Source organism: Petaurus breviceps, unplaced genomic scaffold, assembly GCF_028583685.1.
Source record: "Petaurus breviceps papuanus isolate PSGF00001 unplaced genomic scaffold, PetGlider_PUasm1.0 99, whole genome shotgun sequence".
In the NCBI taxonomy this organism is placed as follows: domain Eukaryota; kingdom Metazoa; phylum Chordata; class Mammalia; order Diprotodontia; family Petauridae; genus Petaurus; species Petaurus breviceps.
In genome coordinates, this window is record NW_027187465.1 from 14,104,397 (window position 1) to 14,131,291 (window position 26,895).

The 26,895-nt window shown below is 48.4% G+C and overlaps 2 protein-coding genes across 4 annotated transcripts in view; one reads left to right on the forward strand and one right to left on the reverse strand.

Annotated features, from left to right (window-relative positions):
* Positions 1–5,499, forward strand: part of TAOK3 (TAO kinase 3) — a 243,206-nt gene extending 237,707 nt beyond the window's left edge. For all 3 annotated transcript variants that reach the window (XM_069081656.1, XM_069081657.1, XM_069081658.1), the window contains 2 exons: positions 3,530–3,712; positions 4,086–5,499. In XM_069081656.1, the coding sequence (XP_068937757.1) occupies positions 3,530–3,712; positions 4,086–4,247 (345 nt within the window). In that variant the 3' untranslated portion in view covers positions 4,248–5,499. The remainder of the gene's footprint in view (positions 1–3,529; positions 3,713–4,085) is intronic.
* A 4,556-nt stretch (positions 5,500–10,055) lies between these two features.
* PEBP1 (phosphatidylethanolamine binding protein 1) lies at positions 10,056–22,958 on the reverse strand. The gene is made up of 4 exons (XM_069081487.1): positions 22,705–22,958; positions 14,897–15,006; positions 13,256–13,356; positions 10,056–10,877 (listed from the first exon to the last, which is right to left on the reverse strand). The coding sequence occupies exons 1-4, from the start codon at positions 22,837–22,839 to the stop codon at positions 10,660–10,662; spliced, it is 564 nt and encodes a 187-aa protein (XP_068937588.1). The 5' UTR covers positions 22,840–22,958; the 3' UTR covers positions 10,056–10,659.
* Positions 22,959–26,895: the final 3,937 nt, after the last annotated feature.

Consider the following 26,895-nt stretch of genomic DNA (forward strand, 5'->3'; position numbering starts at 1 on the left):
AGATAGATAGATAGATAGATAGATAGATAGATAGATAGATAGATAGATAGATAGATGGATAGATAGACAGATAGATAGATAGATGATAGACAGACAGACAGATAGATGATAGATAGACAGACAGACAGACAGATACATAGATAGATAGATAGATAGATAGATGATAGATAGATAGACAGACAGATAGATGATAGACAGACAGACAGATAGATGATAGATAGACAGACAGACAGACAGACAGACAGACAGACAGACAGACAGATAGATAGATAGATAGATAGACAGATAGATAGATCTTCTATGTACATAGTTCCCTACCGGTTATTTCCCCCATTAGAATGTGAGTTCCTTGCAATCAAGGACCATACCCATCTTTCTTTGTATCCCCAGAGATCAGCACATAGTAAGTGTTTAATAAATGTTTGTCGATTCATTGAAGGGTATTGATCCATTTTTTTCAACCCTTCTCTGTGCCCTTCCATACAAAGGGTTTCACCCTGTGCTGGGAACCTTCTTGGTCTTTGGTTCATTTTGCAGAGAGACCAGTGACTTCCTGGTGGATGTCTATTGGTTCTCCCTCATTCTCACTTGTCTTCTTTTGTGCTCACACATTTCCTTGATTAACTTCTTCACACTGCTTCTTCAGAATTCCTTGTTTGTCATGTGTTATCCAAATTACTGACAAATATTAAGCATCACATGGCCAAGCACAGGATCCTGGGGCTCTCCACTGCTGTCCTCCCGCCAAGTTGACATGGAACCATTGATGGCAACTCTTTCAGTCCAGCCATTCAACTCCTTCCCAACCCACCTAACTATGATAGCATAGATGCCCAACCCATCTGCCTCTACTTGTCCGGGGGAACATCATGAGACACTTGGTCAGATCTTAGGCTCACGCCTAGTTAACCTATAGCTATACCATTCCTCTGATATGCTAGTTAGGAAACTGTCCAAAAATTTAAGAAACAAAGAAAGGTTAGTCTGCCATACCCTGTGCTCGCTGCACCTGGGCTGACTCTGTGCAATCATCACCTCTTCTTTTTTTAAATGTCCACTAGTCATCCCTTTCATAATATGTTGTAGGATTTTGCCCAGAGTTGAAGTCAAGCTTATTTAACTGGTATTTTGAAAATTCTATATTTTTGAAAGCGTATTCATTCAATATGTATTTGTTAAGTACCTACTATGTAAAAGGCACTGTGCTAAACATTGAGTAATCAAAGGCAAAAAAAAAACAAAACCCTACCCTCAAGGTAAAATCATAATTATTACTAGTTAATTGATGACAATAATAACTAGTAAACATATAACACTCTTAGGTTTGTAAGCACTTTGCAAATATTATTTGATCCTCACAACAACCCTCTCTGGTAGGTGCAATTATCCCCATTTTACAGATGAGGAAACAGAGGCAGAAAGAGGTTAAGTGACTTGCCCGCTCTCATCTCTTTCCCCAATTTTTCTTCCTTTATCTCTTTTCCTCTTATATCTTTCTTTAACTTTTCTAGGACTTCTCATTGGGCTTGTGTCCATTTAGCATATTACTCTGAGGCTCTGGTTGTAGGGATTTTCATATTGTTGTCTTCTGAATTTGTCTTGGTCTTCTCTGCTACCATAGTAGCTTTTTGTGGTCGGTTCTTTTTTGTTATTGTTTACTCACTTTTTCCAGCCTATTTCTTGACTTTGAACTTTGTTAAAATTGGGCTCTGTTCACTTGGGGGTGGGGAGGCACTGTCTCACTAACGTCCTTTTCTCAATCCTTACCTTCTCTGATGCCTGTGACTCTCTTTGACCACTCTCCTCTGTCTGAATGTGAAATGTGAAGTACTGCCTCAGTTTCTTCATGTAAAACAAAGGGACTGAACTAGAATGACTTCTCAGATCCCTGGAGGGAGGATAGGAAAGCCTCTGAATGTATTTACAAAAGCAAGTCAGGACCCATTGGGCATAGAGTTTCTGGAAAATTTATTCCTGGGTTTGCCACAGACTTATCATGGAACTCTGGGTAAGCCATTGCCCCTTCATCCTGAACCAATTTCATCCTCAGGAAATTAAGGAGAGAACTCCACATGACTATGAAAAATAATTAAGCAAGAAGTGATTTAAAATCACCTTGGATATAGAGTGGCCTGTTTAATTTTATATATTAGATGTCTATAATGTCATTCCCCTCAAATACTCAGAAGAGGCACTGGGCTGATCTCTTTTTTTTAAACTGTCCTAAAAACCTTTATTCTTACTTTGGCAATTAGTAAGGACATTGTGTGAAGCAGAGGAGGTGACATGAGATGGAAAAGAGATTGGACATATGGGATATACACAGGTCTAGACTGAGGCCTGAGCATTTCACAGGAAAGGCTCATCACCTTTTATGTGTCCTGGAACCATAGGATAGTTATATCTACATATTAGATAATTACATCTGCATGGGAGCAAGAGATTACTCTTTCTTAACACCACCATCCATGTGTCCAGGAATCTTCCATAGTTTGGTATTCTTCATACAGTTCCCTGGGCTGCTGCTGGCCCATTCCCCCACCTTGTGCTTGGCCTTTGGTCTAAGTCCCAACATTCTGGGGCTACTGGCTGGGTAGCAAACAAGGACTTCTCAAGCCAGTCTTAGCTGGACTTTATCTTCTGTTTCTCTGTGGTCCTGTTGTCTCAAACATATTCTCCTGCATAATCCTAAGATCCTAAAGTTACCAATGAGTTGCTTACCATCAACGGAGGGAGTTTTCACAGAAGGAATTCTTTGATGAAATCACAGGGTCAGACAAAAAGAAAAAGAAAAACTGAGTCGTGCCTGAATGCTAAGAAATGCTGGGGGTAGAGGGAGGTCTAGTAGAACCTTTCCATGGTAAAGACGGTGAGTCCTTGGGCCACATGAATTGGTAGGAAGAACCAGCCGGGGTATTTGCGGGGTCACAAAGAATTGCCTCCCTGAAGTGTGGGACAGAAGAGAGAGTGTTGGTGGGCTTGCCATATGGAAACCTAGATTTACTTCAAATCCTGGCATGAACTGTCTTGTGTGACCTTGAACAAGATGGTTTTCTTCCCTTGGTCTCAGGTTCCCTCTCTGTAAAATAAAGGAGTTTGATCAAAAGTTTGCTAGACTCCCTTCCAGCTGCACATCCTATGGTCCTAAGCAAGTTCATCTTCAACTCAATTTGATAAAGATATATTTTTAAGGCAGCTTTGGTGGCTTGGTGCCTTGTGGGGACACCCCAATTCTTCTGACAATTCTCAGATTAAAGGCAATCAGCCCTGAATTAGCAGGGGAAGCCCTTGCCAAGTCCCAGAGGGCCCACCCCCACCCCCAAAGTTCTAAGTCCATGGCTCCCATCTCAGCAGAATGGGGGCCAGCTATGCCCCTGCTTCCCATTCCTCAGACCCTGTGCTGGGGCCGGGGATACAGAGAGAGGCAAAAATAGTCCCTGCCTTCAGGGAGCTCACAGTCTGAGGAGGGCAGGGACGGCTGGAAGGTGAGCTGAGTGCTGAGGCTGTGGTGTGTCTTCTCTGCCCCCAGTTAAGACTGGACGAGGCTCAAGAAGCCGAGTGCCAGGCCCTGAGGCTGCAGCTACAGCAGGAGATGGAGCTGCTGAATGCCTACCAGAGCAAAATCAAGATGCAGACGGAGGCCCAGCACGAGCGTGAGCTCCAGAAGCTGGAACAGAGGGTGTCTCTGCGAAGGGCACATCTGGAGCAGAAGGTACGAGGCCTGGGGGCTGCTCTGAGCCAGGAGCCGTCCCCTGGGGAGAGCCCGAGCCTGCCCCACCAAGGCAGCCTGGCCTGGGAGGGAAGGCCCGGGACTGGGCCACCTGCCCTCTTAGCCTCAGTCTCTCCATCTGTAAGATAAGGGGACTCTGAGGTCCCTTAGACCCTAACGGTGTGACCCTGGGCAAGTCACTTGTCCCTTCTGGGCCTCAGTTTCCTTCTCTGAAAAATGAGGGGGCTGAATCTGATGTCCTTTGTGTGAGGCCCTGTTGGTAGGGACCCTGGCTAACTTCTGTGCGCAGCAGGCAGTGGGTGGTCAGATGGGTGGGCCCCCACCTACGAGACACCAGCCCCCGTGTTTGTTTCAGATTGAAGAGGAGCTGGCCGCCCTTCAGAAGGAACGCAGCGAGAGGATCAAGTTTCTGTTGGAAAGACAAGAGCGTGAGATTGAAACTTTTGACATGGAGAGCCTTCGGATGGGATTTGGGAATTTGGTTACATTAGATTATCCTAAGGAGGACTATAGATGAGATTAAATTTTTTTGCCATTTACAAAAAAAATGAAAAAAGAAAATTAAAACCCTGCAAAACCACATTCCCCACTGGAACGGGCGTCGCTCTCGCGCTCTCTCTTACTCTTACTGACGTCGTGTCGGACTAGTGCCTGTATATTCTTACTCCATCAGGGGCCCCCTTCCTCCCCCCATGTCAAGTTTCAGTGCTGGCCACCCCCCGGCCCACTCTTCTATCCATAGTACGTCACAGTATTGATGTGATTATCAAATGTTTCAGTGAAAACTTTGGAGACAGTTTTAACGAAACCAACTGACCAACAAATAATTTTTTTAAAGTGGATGTATGTTTCTTTAAAGCAATCACTCATTACCACCAACCTATGAAAGTCAAGCAAAAAAAAAAATAATAATGAAAAAAAAATCTAAATGCCAAGGGGGAGAGAGACACAATATCCGCAGCCTTACACCTTAAATAGCTGCTGCATTCTTCTTTCTTTCCTTTTCTTTCTTTTCTTTCTTTTTTTTTTTTTTTTTGTTTTTTTTTATCAAGGATTTAAAAAAAATTTTATTAAAGATTGAGAAATTTGATACATTTTACAGAATCTAATTGTGATGTACATATCAGTGGTGACATATTAATTACTTTTTTGGGGACTGGGGTTGGGAGGGGGGTGGGTGGGGGGCAGAGATATTGTGATTTTTAAGAACCTGCTGGCAAGGGTTTCACTTGCCTTCAGCATATTCTGATTGTATCATAATCATTTTCTGCTGTTGCAGAGGATGTGAATACATTTAAAGAGCTCACAGATTCCCAGTAGCACAAATTGGGCTTAAGCAAATCGTGTATTTTGTGTATAGAAGGAATTTAAGGAGAGGTATGACTTATTTTCATATTGTATTTTAACTGTTTCTCTGATCAAATTTTTTTACTTCCTCCTCCTCCTCCTCTTCCTCCCACCCCTTTTTTCCAACTCAACATTTGGAATCCAACGCTGTCTCTCACCCAGATGCCCTTTATCTTTTTTCTTTCTATCTCCTTTCCCGGCCCCCGTTACCCCCCAATCCCATCTCTTGGTCATAAATAGTACATTATTCACACTTTCAAACTGTGTATTTTCTTACAATAAAAAACGGTTTAAAAGAAATGCTTTACTTGTTTTGCATGCACTTTAAAAACAAACAAAAAAACCCTTTTCAGATTCCAAGGAAGAGCATGATAACTGTCAGAGCTTTTAATTATATTTGTAAATAAAAGTGTTCATCACAATGTCTCGGTGTGTCATTGAAGCAGGTTTTGCTTTTAGCTTGCCCTGGGGGGCACATCCTGAAGCCCCGCGGAGAGGAGACGCCCACCATCCTCTAGAAATGTGGGGGCATTTATTGTCTGGGTCTTTTCTGCTCCCTAAGTGGCATCGAATGTGACGCTTGGGTCAACTTGTGTCTTCTGGGACCTACAGCAAAGGCAGGAGTCAGGGTCAGACTCTACCCTGACAAGTACAGAAATGGGGAAATGGGGGGTAGGGGGAGAAATGACAGGTACAGGTAACATCATCCTGGAGTGGCTTCTCAGCCAGTCTATCTGGTCCTACCCTACTGGGCCACAGAAGCCTTGAAAGATGGCCCCAAGGATGGGCTGTCCACCTGGCATCAAAGGACCACCCTAGCCAAGCTCACCAGACCGGATACCACCATTGATTAAGTCCTGAGCAGGTAACCATGCACATCAGTGGAGGGAGAAAACCAGAGCAGAGGTACGTATGAAATTTGGCATCAGTCACAGAGAAGAAAAATGAGAAGGGGGCTGGAACCTTGAGCCCCAGGCACCCTCATGACCAAATATTTCTGATGGCCTGCTGGTGGAACCCTCGTTAACAGGTTTGGACAGGATCCTGCATCTGACACGTCCTGGGCCTTAGTCTCTCTCTCTGTCTCTGTCTCTGTCTCTCTCTCATCAGAGTTGATATAATCCCAGAGGACAGAGGGGAAAGCATGCTAGCAGAAAAGCCATGACCTCAGGGTGCAGAAAGAGACAAAGGCTTCTGAACAGGACCAACAGAAAATGTGTTCTGCTTGATTCTGTATGTTCTGGGGGGGAATAGATTTTTGTCATTAACATTTTTTTTTTTTGCCTTCTGAAGGGCAATTGGGGTTAAGTAACTTGCCCAAGGTTACACGGCTAGTTTTTTTGTGTGGGTGTTAAGTGTCTGAGGCTGGAACAGAACTCCGGTCCTTCTGACTCCGGGGCCGGCGCTTTACTCACTGTGCCACCTAGCCGCCCCAACATTTTTTTCTTAAATAAAATAAACTAAAGGTGGTAGACTGGATGGCGTCTGAAGTCCCAGAGCTTGGGTAAAATGGCCCATCCCAAACCCCCACTTTCCTGGGCCTTCTCAGGCTCTGAGGGGACAATGAAAATGAGAACCCTGAGACCCTGTGAGATTTCTGTTTATGAAATAATAATAGCTAACATGTATGTGGCGCCTTGAGTGTGCAAAATGTCTTACACTATGCTCAGTCAGCCTGAGGAGTCCAAAAGGCCCGGGTTCAAGTCATATTCCTTGACATAGCAGCTGTGACCCTGAGCAAGTCCCATAACCTCTGAGGCAGCTCTGAGAGCCTGCTGGGGCTGATAGTTTCCTCACCTGGTGTCCCCTCTGAATGGAAATCACGATTTTCAGGTCCGAAAAGACTCACCAAGGCAGGGGAACAGGTTCAGGTGCCTTTGAAAGACGCTCTTCCGTTAGCCTGAAAATTAAATTAGTCCCTCCCTGGTCTCTTGTCATTCGGGTTCATTGATGTTTCTCTGTGTTTAGCTATACTAAGCACCCACACCTGTGAACTGTGTACAGAGTTGGTAAAATGGGTATAAATCCAGCGGTGGTTCTTATCCTGGGACCTAGGGATACTTTATATTTCCATAGTCACTGGTTTCCTTTCTAATCTAATCCTGTGTTTTATTTTATGCATTTAACGACATGATCCTGAGGAGGGGGCCCCAGGCTTCACCAGATGGCCAAGGGAAGGAGAGGCACATTGACCACCCCTGGCCTACCACAAGCCCCTACCATTCCTGTCCATTTTAGCTGCCCTCCAAGGAGAAGGCAGTACACCTAAGTTAGGACTTGGCTTCTTTTTTACTGATTAGAAAAAACTGGTCATGGTCACCCTATGTCCACTCTTCACCCCACCCCTGGCTGACTGCCATCTCTACCGTCCCTGGGGTGCCATGCTGTGCCAAGGGTAGGGCAGAGGCAAACAGGGCTGGAGGCCTCAGTGGCCAAAGAAGGAAGCAGGAGCTCTGCAGGCGCACCTGTGGCTGTTAATAAAAACAAGAGTTAACATCTACAATGTGCCTGACCTGTTATCTCACTGCTTCCTAATATGCTTGGTGACTAGCTGGCTGGGCCCTTTGACCTGGCCCCTGCCAAGGGACCACTCTGCTCAGGTCTCGTCCCCTTGGCAGCCCCCACCATTCCCATCCGTTTTTAGCTGGATTGTGTTGGGTTCAAAGTCCCAATAGGTGGACCCTGAACGGGCTAAGATGGGGCATAGCACTGATAAGGGCTGCAGCCAAATGAAAGCGGGAACAGTTAAGGGCCCACGGTGAGCAGGACTCTCATTGGCTCAAACTATACAAATTATCTAGGGGTCAGAGGATCACAGATGCAAAGCTGGCCAAGAGCCTGTCATCTAGAACAAATTCCTTGTGTGATCCTGGGGGGAGCAAGTCACTAAGCCTCCCTGGGGGCCTCGGTTTCCTTGCCTATAAAACCGGGTCAGATCAGACAGCTGCTGAGAACTCTGCCAGCTCTAAGTCTATGGTACCTCACTTTACAGATGAGGAAACTGAGGCCCAGAGGTAAACAGCCTCCATCAGTCTGGAAGGAAGCTGATTGCTTGGCTTGTAGTAAACAAATTCTTTTAAGGACTAAACTCAGTAATGGAGGGGATGACATCTACATCACGGGCTAAAATCTGGCTTTCAGATGATCTGGGCCCTTCCTCATCTAGGTTCCCAAGTGGATTCCAGATGTGGGTTCAAATTCTGCCACTGACCTGTCACCTCAGGCAAATCACTTCCCTTCTCTGGGACTCAGCTTCCCCATCTGTCAAATAAGGTGATGGGAGCAGATGGCTTACTGTGCCCTCCAGCTGGAGATCCAAGACCCTATGACCCCAGGGCTTCTTGGGGGTACACACCTAGTAGCTGTAGTCTTCAAATGAAGTGAAATAAGCAGACACACAGAGAGGACCCTGGGAGGGAGGGAAGAGGGACAATTTAAGAACGATCAAGGGATTGATGTTTATTAAGCACTTGCTGTGTTCAGGGCACTGTGCTAGGCCCAAGGGACGCAAACACAGATGGCCACACAACCCCTCCTCTCATGGATAAGAAGTAACCCAGGCCTACATCTCAGAGGAGAGAGCCCCGGAAAGGCAGGGCTTTCTGTGACGGCCTCTTCAGTCGAGGAGATGATACGGAGGCAGACAGGCTGGACAAGGTTCAGGGCTAGGCAATGTGAGGCAGCTGAGTATTTAATGGAAACTCCTCATGAAGGGAGCGGGAACCCCTGGCTGTACCCCTTCTCTTGGCGTCAGTCTCCTCCAGAAAACGAGGGGTTTGGACAGGATGACCTCAGCTCCCATGCTCCCGTTCTGTGTTCTGAGGCTTGGTCCCTTATTATAGGGACTGAGGAAACCCAATCCGTCCTTCTGACAAAGATCCCATCGTTCAGGGCTCTTTCTTACCAGAGTAACAAAGGTTCTCTACTACTGACTCACCCCCACGCACACATGGGCACACACACGGCATTGTTTCAGGATTACCAGCAGCTGTAACAAAGCAACTTGAGCAGCCTGCCCGCCTTCAGCCGCTGCCACTGCCACCACCCCAGCAGCACGTGCGCACACGGGACACCCGCTGCTTTGGCCCCACTCCCTGGAATGGCTGACAGCAGCTGGGTGAGACTCAGAGTTATCCTGTGGGAAATCAATCCCCTCAGAGGAAAACAATCCTTGATGATGTCCAATAACCTCCCATCTGACGTATGTCTGCAGATCTTCATGAGGATAGGCCCTCCAAAAACAGTTGTTCTTTCTGCATACTGAAGTTCCTAGAAGGCAGGACTGTCCCATAAGCCCATTTAATAAATGCTTGGGGAGTGAAGGATGGTCCTAGTAAGAAAGGCTTGGGTTTGGGTGCTAACCTCACAGGGGAACAGGCAGTATGACCTTAGGCCTCAGTTTCCTTGTCTGCAGAGGGAGGGGGGACGTTGGACTTGACCTTTTTAAGTTGAAGAAGCTGTGCTCTTCTGGGGGGCAGGGGGATGTCAGACCATCTCGGCCCACCTCTCATTTTGCAGAAGACGACATTGAGGCCCAGGGAAGTGACCTGCCCAGAGCTAGGATGTGAACCGAGCTCCTCTCTGGGACTTAGAACCCTGTCATGAGAGTCCTACCAGGCCTGTCACTAAGTCAGTGCACCTGTCTCATCCTCGCTTCCCTCCCCTGTAAAATGAGGGTGCCACATCAGCACAGTTCATGGTAACAGAAGCCCCTAACGCAACTCCCTCCTCAGACAAAATCAGCGAGTTCAGTGATTTGTCCAGGATCACAAAAGGGAGACACAACAGACCAGGGTTTACCCAGCAGCCAATCCCAGGACATGAACACATCCCCTGAAGCCAGCTGCCTTTCTGGCAACCTGCAAAGAATTATGGGAAATTCCCTCCACATAACGGGAAGCCATTATACAAGGACCACACCTCCCCTGCTGGCAGCACCACTTTGTGTGGGGAGAAAAAAAAACTGGAGGCAAACAGATTATTCTATTTTTTTTAATTCAACAATAAGCAAACAGCAGAATTAAACACAAATGTTGGTAAGTCAGGTCCTGCTTCTCTTCCAACAAAGACTTGGAGCAGATTTAACACCAAAATATGAGCACAGCAAACATCTCTAACCCAAAAGTGTGGGCTCACCCCGACATGCACACTTTTAAATGAGGAAGCCCCCCGATCTGGTTCTCTTGGGAGAGAAAACTTTCCATGAAACAGGATCTTGGAGCCTCCAAATTCGGTTTCTACCCATTAATCTATCTGAAGGAAAGGATGTGACACCAGGGACAGGATGCACAAAGATTTAGCGAAGGTAGAGGAATCTCTACAATATTCCACCTCTGCTCAGCTATCAGTATCTTTACAGATTATCAAATCACATCACGACTTTTACTAACGTCTCAATCCCCTCCCCCCACCCACCAAGCCAGCCACTGAAGGCCAGCACCCACATCCTCCACCCAGGCCCCCCCCCCATCAGAAGGAAAAGACTCCGTGCCAGCTGGTGCCTGGGGAACGAGGGGGAGGGCCATCCACTCCCATCACCCACAAGATGCCACTGCCTGGGGAGGGTCAGGCGATGACAGGGCCTACTTCCCTGCCAGCTGCTCATACAGCCGGGGCACATAATCATCCCACTCGGCCTGGTAGCACGTGCCAGCGACAGGGGGCCCAAGCTTGTACTTGCCACGGAAGTTAGCCACCTTGAATTTGCCCCGGTGGTCCCCGGAACGGTTGCTCAGGACACGTTCATCACATTTGAGTGGCCCATTCTGCTCATAAACCAGCCACACATAGCGATGAAGACCTGGGAGAAAGACAGAGGGCAGATGTGGGCACAGCTGGCAGTGCCAAATGCCATCCATGGGGCCTGCAGACTCACCCTACAATTTCTTCCCATCCCTCCCTTAGCAATCCTTCCTCCCCCACTTCTGGATGTGGGAGATACAGGTGCAAGTATGAGCTGACTTGGGGCTCACAGAGCCCTGTTCTGGGTGGCCTGGCCCAGCTTCAGAGCAGCCAGAAGTGAGCCCAAGGGCCACTTTCTGCTCAGTCAGGGTCCCTACCAGGGCCATGACCAGCTCAAAGGGCTGGATCCCACAGCACAAGGAGCTCCCAAGTTCTGCAGAAAATGGGTTGGCAGGTTTTTAAATTAGGGCACAACTTCCTGCTTCTGAGAATGGCCCTTCTCCTGTGGCTCTTTCTGTAATGAAACCACCTAATTTTATAACTGCTGGAGAGAAATGAATGGATCTGGGGAGACACACCCACTCCCCTCTATGTGCCCAGCACTGCTGGGCCAGGCAAACACTGTCAGGTCACTCAGGAAGAAACCCTTCCTGAAACCAGTCAGGCAGCCATCTGTTCTCCAGAATGGCTGGCTCCATGGGGGAAAGCAGCAATCTGTGGATGCCCCACCCAACACTTTCTTCTTGTTCAGGCCCCACAGTGGACCCCCCACGGGTCCTAGACCTCTACCCCAGAACAAGGACTCTTCACCTTGTGTGTGGCCTGGGGAAGCCCAGGGACACACCGCTCTTCAGAAACATGTTTCTAAATGAGTGAAAAAATACATTGGATAACAAAAGAAACTCATTACTCTTAAATAAGGACGTCGTTTTTTTTCCATCCAAGTTCCTGGATTCACTGAAGTCACCCCAGAGAGCCCAGGAAGGGCTCTCGGACTCCAGGTTAAACAAAATGAGATGATGAGTGAGAGCCCTTCGCATGGGCCGGCGCTGGCTGCTTTCTATACATTGTCACTGTTCTCTCAGCACCCCTGGTCTTGAGCTGGAGACCAGCTGAGTCTGGCAGCTCACCATCAGCACCAGTGGGGATTCCCTGACCCCCCCACCAAAGCCGCACAGAGGGCCTGGCTTCAGATGCTCACTGCCTGTGTGACCTTGGTTGGAGCACCAAATGGAAGTATCAGCACCTCCGGGACATTGGGCAGCAGCTGAAAGGCGGAGGTCACGAGTGGGAGGCCAGTGGGAGCAAGGCTCTGGCCTCAGCCCCCAGCAGCTGCTCCACACACGGACAAAGCAACACAGTGCCAGGCCTGGTGGCCGAGGGGGCTCAGAGCCAGGACCTTGGGGGGAGATGACAGCTCTCAGCATCAAGGAGGACTGAAGCAGTGGGAAAAACCTAACATTCTTCAGCCAGAGAATGAGGGGCCAAGTCCCAGCTTTATGACTTAACACTGTCCCTCTGTGACCCTGAGCTGGTCACTTCCTAACAGGTGCACCATGATGACCCCATTTCATGTAAATCTTAGCTCCATTTTACAAATGAGGAGACTGAGGCACAGAGAAGGTGACCTGCCCAGGTCACACAGGCAGGAAGCATCTCTCTCTGGGCCTGGTCTTCTCTCTGTCTCTCTCACAGACACAGACACACACACACACACACACACACACACACACACACACAGTGCTGTTTAATTATCTGGCATTTCTGTCTTGGTCTCCCAACTCCCCCACACCACATGGTGCCTGCTGCAAAGCATGCACTCAATGAAGGCCTGCTGAGTGACCAATGTGCCCCAAGGTCTTCCAAGGACCAAGCGAGCTCTGCTCTCCTTTGCCAGCACCAGGCGGCAGGAACACGAGGAATGAGCCGCCTCATCATGGGGGGTCTGCAGGCAGAGGCCAGAAGCCAGGGCTCCCTTCAAGGCCCCTTAGAGCAGAGATGCTGCTGGGACAGGAGGGACACAGGTAAGCCCCAGAGCCTCTGCCATGAACCAGGGCACAAAGGCCCAAGGACGGCTTCCTCCAAGATTCTGTAACACACACCTGTCAGTGTGTAAACTCTCTCCACCAATGAAGATACACACCTCATCTATAAGTCAATTCCTGGTATCCTGCTCTGACCCTGTTCTCAGACCCCTCCCAGCCCTGACATCCCCTGTTCTAAGGCCCCTCCCAGTTCTGACATCTCCTGTTCTAAGGCCCCTCCAAGCCCTGACATCCCCTGTTCTAAGACCCCTCCCAGTTCTGACATCCCCTGTTCTCAGGTCCCTCCCAGCCCTGCCATTCCCTGTTCTAAGGCCCCTCCCAGCTCATTCATGAACATACCATGCCTATAAATAAACAGGGAACTGTGCATTCAGAGCCATTTGCAATTGGAACCAGAGTGTATCCATGTGCTCGGGCCTAGAAGCAGCTCCAGACTTAGCTGCAGACTCACCTGTTCCCTTGGGTGGGCCGGAGCCCACGTAATCGGAGAGGACACTGCCGCTGCTGATATCATTGCCTTTCATGTTGACAACCAGGAAGTGGTGCCACTCCCTGAGGTGAGAAAAGAGCAGAGAGAACCCTTAGGATTACTGGGTGGCTGGATGGGTGGCGCAGTGAATAGAGAACCAGCCCTGGAGTCAGGAGGACCTGGGTTCGGATCGGCCTCAGACACTTCACACACACACACACACACATACACACATACACACATACACACACACACACACACACACACACACACACACACACAAAACCCTAGCCATGTGACCTTGGGCAAGTCACTTTACCCCAACTGCCCTCCAAAAAGAAAAAAAAAAAAGAGAGAGAGAGAACCCAAAGGATGCTCCACCCAAGGCCAGACACTCCCACTTCAGCCCAGAAGCTCCAGACCCAGGAGACGTTCTGCTGGCCACGTTACTGGGAGCAAAGGTCTCTCCTCCCAGGAGGAGCAGAGTTCAGAGGTCCAAGACAGAGGAAGGCTTGAGAAGCTGGCTGGATGGGGAAGCCCATGGACAAGACCACTGCCTTGTTCAAGACCTACACCCTAGAGTGACGTGCCCTAGAGGCTGGTTAGTGGCTCCTTCCCTGGGGCCTTTCTGGGTCATGTCCTTTCCTAGGGCTGGAAAAGACGAGAGGACACCTAGAGCCACCCCCTGCATTTTACAGATGACAAAACTGAGGCCAAGGGAGTCAAAAGGACTCGTCCAAAGTCACACGGAGAAGCAGTGTGAGGCCCCCTGACATGCAGCTGGGCCTGAGACTGCCCAGAGGAGCAGGGCGAAGCCGGGTCTGCAGGCTCCTACGGCAAAGACCCCGCTTCCCTCGGGCCACGCTGCAGCCTCCAAAGCCAGCAGGTGGGAGGAAATTCTGGACACAGCATGGCTGCACTGCTATCACTGGACCACACTCACCTGGTGCAAGGGGGTTTTGGCCCTGTTTGGACTCCAAATGGGAAAGATCTGGGGAGAGGGAAGGGGGGCCAGAAGGAACAGGACAAGCAGACGGTTCTAACTTTAACATGGTGACTACTGTATGTTTTTCAAAAAAGTAAGCTGTGCATCAGAGGGAGATGGTTTTGTGTGCAAAAAAAACTGTACTGAATTAAATGCAGTGACGGGGTCAGTGGCCTCTGAGGCCTGCACCAGCTTCAGCTCTGAGGTTCTCTGTGTCCTGTTCCAGTAAAAACCATGGACAAGGCACTCGAATCTGAGCTTCACAACATTTCCAAGAGCTGGCTGGGGAAAAAGCAGGTGACAAACCTGAGGATGAAGGCTGAGCTCCACAGAACTCTTCATGGACATTTCCATCTGACACAGGCCTCACCACAGGCCCGGGAGGGGCTGCATCATCACTGCCTTGGACAGTGGCCTGCCCAGGTAGGGTCACGCCACCAGGTCCTCCTGACTCCTGCCTGCATCTCACGCTAGACCATGGCCACCGCCTTGTTTCTGAGGACTCTTCAGACAGGATCACATCCTGCACTCCCTGCTGCGTATGTGCCCTGGGGCCACGGCAAGGCCAGCCCAGAGTCAGAGCTGGGGGAGCGGCTGTCATGACTCACATGCACACCCCCCACCTTCCTCCCACTCACCGAAACTTGGGGTCCTTCCTGCTGGGAGCATCCGGGTCTGTGAGGACCAGCGTGTACAGCTTCGAGGGGTCGCAGCCCTGCCACCCAATGCTGACTGGACGGCCCTTCACCTGCAGGGAAAGGACCAGCTGGTTGGCTGTGAGGCAGCTGGGGTGGGGGGCGAAGACCACCGAACTCTTGGTGGGCATTCTCTGGCACCATGGGGATCACAAAAGACAGCAATCCCCACAGTGAGAACGTTAAAGGGGGGCACATTCCCAACTAATGTCAGACAGCCCTCTGAACTCCGGAACAGCCTGTGCTCCCTGTGCCCTTACCCAGCGCAGGGAGCGCTACTTCACCAAAGATTTTGGAAGAATATCAGCATCTCTGCAGTGGGCAGGAGACCTGAAGAGGCCTCTCCTCTGGTGGGCTCTTCCCTCGCCTGCTCCCATAAACAGAATGGAAGCTGCTTGAGGGCAGAGGCTGTTTCACTGACCTCAGCACCCAGTAGACGCTTAGTAAATGCCTCTGAGAGCAGCTCATATTTCTAGGGCCTTTGAGGTTGAAGAGGGCACCCCATGAGGTAGGGGAATATCAGTATTCTGCCCATTTTACAGAGAAGGAAACTGAGGCACAGAGAAGTAAATGACATACCCAGGATCACAGAGCCTGTAAACATCACAACCTAGCCTGGGGACCCTGGTAGCGTTGTCTGGACCACGAAGTCCACTCTGAAGTTCTGAGATGGGAGAAAAGGAGGCAATTGGAAGAGATGGGCCCTGAGGCCCCTTGCAAGTACAGCTCCAGGAGCCATGGGAAGAATGGTAACCGGCTCCTCCTACAGCACTTCATGGTTTAACACAGACTTGGGGTTGTGGGGAAGAGAAACAGGCATGTGGCCCAGCTTACATGGCCTCACCTCCACCCTTAACATGGGGTAGCTTTAGCGGCACAGACTTGACATCAGGAAGGGCTGAGTTCAAATTCTCCCTCTGACTCTTACTGTATGACTCTGGGCAAGGCTGTCCCAGTTCCCTCATTTATAAACTGGGGGTAAAAAGAGCCCCTGCCTCCTAAGGCTGTTGTGAGAATCACATGAGATAACACAGGTAACACGCTTTGTAAACCCAGAGCATTGCATAAATCCTAGCTATTTACACTCATTTCACAGCTGAAACAAAACCCAGACTGACACTGAGGCCCAGGACCTGCCCCAGCTCAGCCTGGAGGCTCCTTCTCTCCTGGGTCACTGCCCCAAGGCCCTCTACAGTCTGGGTCTGGTCCTCCCCACCCACTCACTCTGCTAGGAGGCTGCTGCAGCACAGGGCCCAGGGACCCCGAAAAAGCAGCCGCCCGGTGGAGAGGGGCTCAGGAGCTGATATCGCCTTCCAGCCAGACGCCGCTGCCTGGCCCAGGAGAGAAGGGGCAGGAGAGGGAAGGAGGGGAGGCAGCAAAACTGGCCCAAGCTGTTTGGCAGGATATTTATTAAAGCTGCTGCCAAAAGATGTCCCAACAGCGCCTTGGACCTGGGCCACTGCAAAGACACAGAGTTCACTGGTGTGGACTGGACTCCAGGTGTCCCCGTCACTGGCGACCCTCCACAGGCCTCAGTTTCCTCAGTCTCCCAGGGGCCTTCCAGATCTGAATCCCGTGATTCAGACCCAGCTCACCTACTTCTGAAAAAGATGCCTCCTTCTGGTCTCTGTTCACTTGCTCTGTGACAAGAAGGCACCAAGGGCAAGCAATTCAAAGGCATAAACTCTGCTTTTTAAAAGAACATACATGAATCTATCTAGAAACCCACCTACATACCTATAGATACACACATACATAGAGGCCTAAAACTGGGTCAAAGCCTTCCCGGGAACAAGGAAACTGCCGAGAAAAATCAGCCAATAACCACTGCCTGGCACCTCCAGTGTGGCAGGCAACATGCTGAGGGCTGGTGCCCCTGGCTCCATGCCCTCCACTCAACTGGGAATCAATCAACAGGCAGTAAACAGAAAGTCAACAGATATTTATTAACCGCTGGGTATGCAAATACAAAAAAGAAAGTTCCTGCCTTCAAGGAGCTGACAATCTAATAGGGGAGACAACTGTGTAGACAACTGTGTGCACACATACACATACATGCACACACATGCACATGTGTGCACATGCACACATATACACACGCGCACACACATGCGCACACTCACAGGGAAATGACCTAGGGAGGAAAGGTACTAGAATTAAGGAGGACTGGTCTTGTCAGCAACAAGATGGGGGACCAGACATTTCCCACAACCTCTCAAACCTCCACAACAGAAATTATGCACCCAAAACACAGCAACCTCAGGGGTCTCAATAATTGAGGCCGCCCAGAATCCACGAGGGCCCATCCAGCGCCCCCTTCGCTCCCTCCCACACTGCCCTCAGCCAGGCTGCACCAGCAGACCAAGGACTCACGGGCTGCGGCTTGCAACAAAACCATCTGGTCTTCAATACCATGGCTGCTCAGGTAGCCACAGGCAGCCAGTGCCGCAGGAGGCAGCCCTGCAGGGCCAAAAGCCCGATGGGGACCACAACCCTACAGCACCCTGGCTGCAAAGCTCTGAACTCCCAGTACGGGTGCCAAGGCTGCCAACCCCACAGCACCAGCTTGGTAGCTCTCTGAAGTAAACAGAGGGAAGGGGACAGGACGCTATGTGTCATGAAAGGGACAATCAGCACTCCACTAAGCCTGAGAGAAGGGCACCAAACCCAGCTGGGGGCCAGTTCTGACCACCTACAAGTCACTCAGAGCAGGGACCCAGCCTAGTGAACCATGAATTATCCAGCACGAGAACAGGCTTCAATGCTTTAAGAGCCAGCCCCAAAGAAAACCATCATCACATGGGGCAGAATCAGAAAGTAAATGGGGAGAAATTGGTGGGGAGGGAACTGAAATTACCAAAGCTCTCAGGAAGAAGAAAACTCAAAGACCTAGAACATAAGCAGGGAAGATATTAACAACAGAAGGAAATAGAGCCTCTGGATCTAGGAAAAAGAATCCAGGCAGCATGAAAAAATACTGCAAAACAAAGGAAAATGATCCAGCCCTCCAGGAGACAGAGGACTCTGTGGAATGTAAGGAAAACATGGAGAAATGAGAATTAGGAGAGCAGAACTGATGTCCTGCACGGCAAAAATAATAATGAGCTGAACAGAAAAACTGAAATGTGCAAAGCCAAACCTCACCAAAGAAGCAAGAGGGAAAAGACAACAGGCTGGGAATGCAAATACACAGAGGTGAAGGGCAACCCGGAACAAGAGAAGCCAAACAACAAAAACAGACAAGAAAAGATGCTCACAGAGCATGTGAAACGCGTGCCCTCTATGACAGAACACAGAGACAGTCTGGGGATCCCAGGTCCCCCAGAAGAGCATGGCTAGACAGAAAACCTTCACGCTACAATGCAAGAAACAGCACAAGAGAACTTGCCAGAGCTTCTTAACAGAGGAACGGAAACATTCATGCATCACCTCCAGAAAACAAAACCCCAAGGCTGCACACTTGAAGACAAGACAGTGGTGAAATTCAACAATTTAATTCAGAAACGAATAAGATACATGATCAGAAGGAAGGCCTTCAAACACAAAGGAAAGGAATTCTGAACAACACAAAACTATCTGCACCCACCAGAAAATGTAGGAGGGAATGGAATAATGTGCTCCCAACAGCAATGGGAGGTCCGAATGAAATTCAGAGTGACCTACTCTGCCAATTTTAGCTTAACCAAAAATGAAAAAATAAATGGACCTTCAATAATGAGGCATTTGAAACTTTTTTTTTTTAAAGAAAGCCAGAACTGAAGATACAATCTGTTTCTCAATCACCCCGAACAAGAAAAATGCAGGAGTGGGTGATTCAATGCAACAGTCAAGGACAGCAACAGAGTGATCAGTACACAAGGACATGGGTAAAAATGGAAGTCCTGGGGGGGTGGGGGAGGAACAGAGAAGAGGCAGGTGTGGGGCATGAAAAGGGGGGGAAGGGGATAGAGGATACAGGAATGCATTTTGTGCTGGGGGCCAGCAATGAGGGGAAGATGACCCCTGTGGTGTCAGAAAGAGAAGAGCCTCCATGGGAATGGGGGAAGAGAAAGGGGGAAGGGGTCGAGAAGGAGGCCTGGCTTTGGTTGTGGGGCAGGGTTCCACTGATGAATGCTCCAAAGTGATGATCCGTGAAAGGAGATGGGGAGCTTACCAGGCCCAGGGAAATTTGGTGCTTGAAAAATCTATTAGACCTATCTCTGGGAGGGAGAAGTCGGAACCCATGGGGACAACTGTCACCCGGAGGAGTAGGTAAGCGTAAACACAGGAGATTTCCAGGCAAATGGAGAAAAAGAGTCAAGAACAGAAGGTATAGGATGAGTGGTAGGCTGCACATTCTGAGAAATGGTGAGGGAGGGGCCCTACTGGGGGCAGTGTTCTCTCTGACACCTGCAATTAATTGGTTTTGTGCTGAAAATGGGGCACGATGAAAAGGGGAATCCATGGGGCCAGCCCTACAACGCAGGGGCAGAAAGTGCCTCGAGGGGAGAGCCTGGAACAGATATCTTGAAGTTCTGACTGTGTGAAGAAGATAGAGAAAAGGGAGAGACCACATGATTATAGGGGTCATGAATCAGAGAAAGAGGGTGCAGAGGAGACAGAAAGGGATGGATAATGAATGAGAGAAATCCCTTTTGGAAAGGGACACAAATAATGAAATTCTTAAAACTCATGAACAGACCTAGCTGAACGGAAGGAGAGGAAGAAGGAATCTATTTGACTGAGAGGAAAAAAGGGGAGAAGAATCATATAACCAAACTCCAAAGGGAAAGAGGCTAACAAACTAGAGGAGGGGATCACGGTTAGAAGACAGCCGGAAAGATTAAAGTATCTCAAGGAACATAATACTGTTTTTACAGGGGATAGATATTGTTTTGACAGCAGAAGAGGGGGGTAAATCATAACTTGAGGGAAAAGCAATAAACCTCTCATAACTTTAAATGTGAATGGATTAAACAACCCAATAAAATGAGAGTGACTGATTGGATAAGAAAATAAAACCCTACAATCTGTTGCTTAAGGAAACATATTAAAAGACAAAGACACGATATAAAACTGAGATGATGGAAAAAAATTTACTATGCATCAAGTGAATCCAAGACAGCAAGAGCTGCCATTATACTATCTGATAAAGCAAAAACATCCAAAATATAAAAAGGGATAAACAAGGAAACTATATTATGCTGAAAACAAACTAATGTCAATAATAAAATATATTCTCCAAATGCCTTAGCATCCAAATTCATAAAGGAAACATCAGAGCTACAAAAAGTCACAGACAGTAACACAACAGTGGCAGGACACTTTAATATCCCCCTCTCAGTTCTAACAGAAAGATTTTAAGAGGGCAGGGGAGGGTAGAGGGAATATGGAACTGAACACATCCCTGGAGAAACCAGCCTTAAGACTTTTTTAGATGGCCCTGTTCCCACTGGCTCTTCCTCAAACCTTGATGTCCTTCTCTAGTGTGTTAAACTCTTTCCCTTTGGAGTTTTGCTTTTTAGTTCCTTCTTCTCTCCTGCTTTTATCTGGTTATATAATTCTTTTTACCTTTTTTTCCTCTCAGTCATAAAGAGATTCCTCCTTCTTCCCTTCCTCCTTCCCTTCAACTAGGTCTGCTCATGAGTTTTAAAATGTTCATTATTTGGGTCCCTTTCCAAAAGGGATTTCTCTCATTCTTTTCATTATCCATCCTCCTTTTCTGTCTACACCCTCATTCTCTGATTCATGACCCCTAAAATCATCTGGTTTCTTTCTTTTCTCCATATTCTTCATACAACCAGTCTTAACTTTTATTGTCTAAATGGGACAACAAATATACACATTTCTCAACACTATATGGAACTTTATAGAACATGGTACAATAAAAATAATTGGTTCAGGAACCACAAGCGAAAGACACAGCTTCAAATGGAGACTTTACAATGAAATTCTAATGGATGGGTCAAAGAACAAATTATAGAGATAGTAACTATGTAAGAGAAAGTGATAATGACAAAATACCATATTAAAGTTTCTAGGATGCAGCTAAAGAAGTCCATAAACACACATCAACAAAATAGAAAAAGAGAAGACACAGGAATTGACTGTCAGTGTCGAGAAACGGGGATATTTTATGTAATGATTCTCTGGAAGGAGGATGAATACTTGGGATCACTATGGTGATATAAGAAATAGAAGACATCAATAAAAACTTATCTAAAAAAAAACCCAGATTAGGAAAGGCTTCCTGTAGAAGGTGGGATTTCAGCTGAGACCCAAAAAAAGCCAGGGCAGCCTGAGCGGGGAGAGGAGGAAGAGCCTTCCAGGCATGGAGGACGGCCGGAGAGAATGCCCAGATGTGGAGATGGAGCGTCTTGCTGGTGGAACAGCCAGAAGGCCAGTGTCACATATTGGGGAGTAAGGTATGAGAAAGTTATGAAGGGCTTTGTATGCCGAACAGGGCATTTTTGTCTGTGCTCCCAAGGTGACAGGGATGGGGATGAGACATGATCAGACCTGTGCCTTAGGACCAAAATCTTTGGTGGCTGAATGGAGGGAGCAGGGAGGGACTTGGGACAGGCAGACCTACCCGCAAGCTACTGCAAGAGTCAGTGGCTAGAAAGCCAACCTAGCAGCCAGTAAGACCTGGTTCAAGTCCAACCTCTGACTGGGCTGGTGTGATGCTTGCTTCTCAGGGCTCCAGGCAAAATTGCAGAAGAGGAGGCTGCCTACACAGCCAGAGGGCACTTGCTCTAAGTCTCGGTGGCAAGCCCTGGCCTACGCCCAAGGGGGAAAGAAAAAAGCCCCTGCCTGAAGGGGCTTCTCTATTATCAGAGGGAATGTTTTCTTCTTCCTGGAATAACAGAATGAGAATCTCTCCTGCCTAGGTGGTCCCAGCTGCTTTCCCGGGGTTTGGTCTAGGACCTTGCTTGCCCTCTTACCAATCCCTCCTCCTCAAAGACCCAAACCAAGCAATTATTAAGCACCAAAGTGTGCCAAGGACCCTGTTAAGTAAGGCAAGGACAAACGTGAAGCACTTCTTCTGAGCTAGGCAAAGATTTTTAAATGCAGGGCTGCTCCTCCCCCTTCCTCCCCAGCACAAAGATGGCCAAGGAGGAGTCTGAGAATGGGAGTTCAAATCCCAGGTCTGGTGCTCGTTAACTGGGTGACCTTGGGAGAGTCACCCCGCTCTAGACCTCAGTGCGCTCCGAAGGCTGGGCTTGATGGCCAGCTCCGAGTCTCTGATGCTACGCACAGTTAGGGTACCACCCCCAAGTGCCATTCCAATTCACAGAGCAGGCCCCCAGACCCGTGTCCTCCCTTCAGCTGCCCAGGAGGGAGCCCCAGGAAAGTGGGGTGCCTCTGGGCGGGCCCCTGGGGGTCCCTTCCACCCCTAAATCTCCGATCCTAAGCCCTGCGGTTTTCCCTTCCCAGACCCAGGCCTAGACCAAGTCATGATGTCAATGACGAGGAGAAACTGACTGCCGTGGGGGGAGGGGTCCCTGCCAGCGGCCCTCCTACCACCCTACGGCCTCTCGGGCCTCAGTTTCCCGGTTTGTTGTTTGCAAGTGCAGGGGGTGGCCCGGGGGGGCAGCGCAGGCCGCACCCGCCCGCCCCGGGCCCTGCAGATTCTGCAGCATGAGAACCTCCAGCCTCGCAGCCGGAGCCGGGACGCACCAAGGCGCGGCCGTCGCTCCCCGCCCCGCGCACAGCCCCTAGGCCCCCATCCCTCCCCGCCCAGCCCATGGCCCACTCGCTGGGCCTGGTACCTGCGTGGGCGTCAGCACTTGACCCAGCTCGAGGATCTCGCAGTCCGAGTACTTGACGCTGAGTGGATGCTGCGGCTTCTCCTCCACCTCCCGCAGGCTCAGGGGTCCGGTCCACAGGCTCAGGTCCACCGGCATGGTGCACAGTAGGGGGCTATGAAGGCACCCGCGGCGCCAACAGACAACGGCAGAATTGCGTCGCGAGGCGCAGGGACCTGGACTAGAGCACGCGCCTTACCACGCCCCCATCCCAAGATCCCCAATCAGGAACCGGTACACTCGCCTTTCTGCTCTATGATTGGGCAGACCGACCAGACGGTTCCTGGGAACTTAGGGTCGAGCGCGCGCTGGGCCACGCCTCTACTTCGAGCTACCCAATCAGAAGCCTATCCCACTTCGCCTTTCTGCTCCCTGATTGCTCTAGACTCATTACCCCGGAGAGAACCACGAAGCCAACCCCTGGACTTAAGGCGGAGCGCACTCTGGGCTACGCCCCCAAACTTATCTATCCAATAAGAAACAAGTTGTCTCGCCTTTCTGCTCTCTGATTGGACCAACCTCCCCCCCCCCCGCAGGTTCGGTCCTTCTCGCCCTCTTTCCCCTGCTTTCTCATTTCCCCGGGTTAGTCTTGTGTCCATCTTGGCCTTCCTGCAGTGCGACAGTATCTAATGTCTCCAAGACTGGGCAGCGCCTGGCATGATTTAAAAATAAATATCGGTGCCAAAGCAGGGTCCGATTTGCTAGTTTGCTTTTCAGCATCGTTTGCATGCCCTGCCGCAGACATTCAATGCCCAGAGCTGCGCCCTGGTGCAAACTTCCCTTTGCATCTGATTTCTGCTGTTGCAATCAGCCTCCCCTTTCTCCCAGCTCCAGAATAATCCTCCCACTCTCTTCTTCAGCGCGCTGCCAAAAATAAGCTTGTTTCTATGCAGATCAGGGCGTACCACTAACCCTGCTCCCAAAACTTCAGCGGCTCCCTTCAGCGACTTACCCAGGAAAAGGCAAGCCCGTTTTGCCTGATATTTTAAAGTCCTCTACAATTTGGCACCTCCCCTGTCTTTGTTTTCTAATTTTTCTTTTAATCGTGAACTTACTGTCATGAACAAACATGTTTTAAAAATGAGTCATACGTCATCTGATATAGTCAATAAGTTGATTTGTTTTACTGTATGTAGGTTGTCCCAAAAGTCCAAGGAAGAAGGAAGAAAGGAAGGAAGGGAAGGAGGGAGGGAAGAAGGAAGGAAGGAAGGAAGGGAGGGAGGGAGGGAGGGAGGGAGGGAGGGAGGAAGGAAGGAAGGAAGGAAGGAAGGAAGGAAGGAAGGAAGGAAGGAAATGGAAAAAGGAAGGAAAGGAGTTATTAAGCACTTACTATGTGCCATGCAGATAGAGAGGAGGCTAGTGGGGCAATGGATAGTCAGGAAAACCTAAATTCAAATATAGTCTCCAAAACTTCCTAGCCGTGTGACCTTGAATAAGTCACTTAGCCTTACTTGCCTTAATCCACTGGAGAAGGAAATGGCAAACCACTCCAGTATCTTTGCCAAGAAAACCCCATAGGGGTGGCTAGGTGGCACAGTAAATAGAGCACCAGCCCTGGAGCAGGAGGACCTGAGTTCAAATCCGGCCTCAGGCACTTGACACAATTACTAGCTGTGTAACTTTGAGCAAGTCACTTAACCCCAATTGCCCTTCAAAAAGCAAAAAAAAAAAGGGTGGGGGCCAGGTAGCTCAGCGAGTAAGAGCACTGGCCCCAGTGTCAGAATGACCTGGGGATCGAATCAGGGGCTCAGATACTTAGCACCACACCCAGAAATAACTGGCCGTGTAACCTTGTGCAAGTTACTTAACCCCAATTGCTTTTAAATAAAAAAGAAAAAGAAAACCCCATGGACAGAGGTCCACAGGGTCCTGAAGAGTCACACACAACTGAACAACAAAACATGCCAGGGACTATGCCAAGAACTTTACAAATACTGTCTCATTTGATGTTCTAAAATCTTCAGGAGGTAGATGCTAGTATTATTCCCATTTTAAAGTTGAGGAAACTGAGGCAGACAGAGGTTAAAGTGACTTGCCCAAGGTAACCCAGCCAATAAGTGTCTGAGACTAAATTTGAAGTTTTCCTATATTAATAGAGGGAGTTTCCTCCCTGTGACTTCCCAATAAAATCAGAGATGATGGGGAGGGAAGAAAGGGAGATTCAGTTCTAGGAAAGAGAAAAAAAATATAGTGGAAAAGGTGTTGAATTTGCTGTAAGATGATGTGGGTTGAAATCCCAGCTTTGCCACTTCCTTTTTGGGTGGTCTTGGACAAGTCACTACATTCTACATACATACCACACTGAGCCTCAGCTCTCTTGTTTGCAAACTTAGGGAGTTGGATGAGATGATCTCTGAAGCTGAATCTATGACCTGTTTTGGTATCTCATTCCCCTACTGGGTCAAGTGGTGAGGGACCTCATTGCTGCTTCTCTACCCAAAGTATGTACTAAATAAATGATGGATTCATTTTTTTTAATGCACTGTAGCCCTCGGCTGCAAAATAAATAAATAAATAAATGCCCCCTGGTGCTTCACAGGCACCTGTTGACCAATATGCCAGGTGAGTTGGGGGTAGAGATCTCTGCAGGGGGGGATGGGGAGAACAGAAAGGAGCCAATTCACTATAAACACAAAGTCCACCTTATGTTAGAGATCGATCTTCAGTGATTAACTCCCTCCACTGCCAGGAAGACTTTGTTCTGGTCCAGAGGCATCACTCAAAAGAGATAACGATATAATGTACTTTGCAAACCTTAAAATGCTATATAATTTCCAGCTATCTTTATTGTCATTATTAATTAGCCAGGCTCCCAGTCTGGTGATGATTTCATTTTCTGAGCCTTCTGCTGCACTCCTGCGGAAGTAATGTTTATAGATTAATAGAGGTGTGTGTGTGTAGGTAAATATAATAGTGAGATTCACTGGAGGAAAAAAAAAATCATGCCCACGCACTCTTAAGGTTAATCCACATTATTAGCACTTTGTTAAGTCTAGACAATCAAAAAAGAAAAAAATCAAGCCCTGATTTATAGCCGCTGAGGTATAAATGCACACACTGAAAATTTAACAGTCAGCTCTCCCAAGTCAGTTAGAGCTGGCTCCAGCACCCCCTTTCTAAAGGGAATATTGGGAAGCAAAGAGATACATGGAGGCTATAAATTTGGTGAGCCATCATAAAGAATCAATTAACATGCATTTATTTAGCAGGAGTCTCGTTGCTGGTAGTAGTAGTAGTTGGTGGGGTTGGTGGTATTATTAGTAGTGGGGTGGCTAGGTGGCCCAGTGAATATAGTGCCAGGCCTATATATATATATATATATCCCTGTATAGTAACAATCAATTAGCATGCATTTATTAAGCAAGAATCTAATTGGTGGTAGTAGTAGTAGTAGTAGTAGTAGTTGCTCATTTCTGTATTGCTTCAAGATTTGCAAAGTACTTTACACATATTACCTTGTTTCAGCCCCATAGCAACCCTCCAAGATAGACGCTCATCACCCTCCTTCTAGAGATGGGGAAATAGAGGCAGAGAAAGCATGAGTGGGTTGTCCACGGCCACATAGCTATCTCTATTCCACTCATCCTGTCCTCCACAGTTCCTCATTTGTGATGTCTCACAACTCCTTATGCCCAGCATGCTTTTGTCCTCCATTTGTCCTTTGGGACATCCTCAACTTGAGTTCTTCAGAGATAATAGTGTTCCCTGAATCACAAACATAACAATCTGGAAGACTACTGGGGGTGAGGAGTGGGGTAATTGTTCCAGGGTAAAACTCAGATTCATTAAGAAAACGTTGCAATTTCCTAAGCACAATGCAGCTCACTCCGCTTTTTCTGTTCAATTATGAGACCCCCTCACTGTCCATTTATAGTATATTTTTAAGAGGTAAAGATAGACTAGATTAGATACACAGAGAGAAAGATAGTTACAATGCTAGATAGATAGTCAGAGAGAGACAGAAAGACAAAAAAAAGACTAGACACAGAGAGAGAGAGAGAAATAAACTAGACTAGACAGAAAGACAGAAAAAAAAGATACACAGCTAGGTAGATGGATGAATGGATGGATGGACAGATAGATAGATAGATAGATAGATAGATAGATAGATAGATAGATAGATAGATAGATAGATAGATAGATAGATAGATAGAT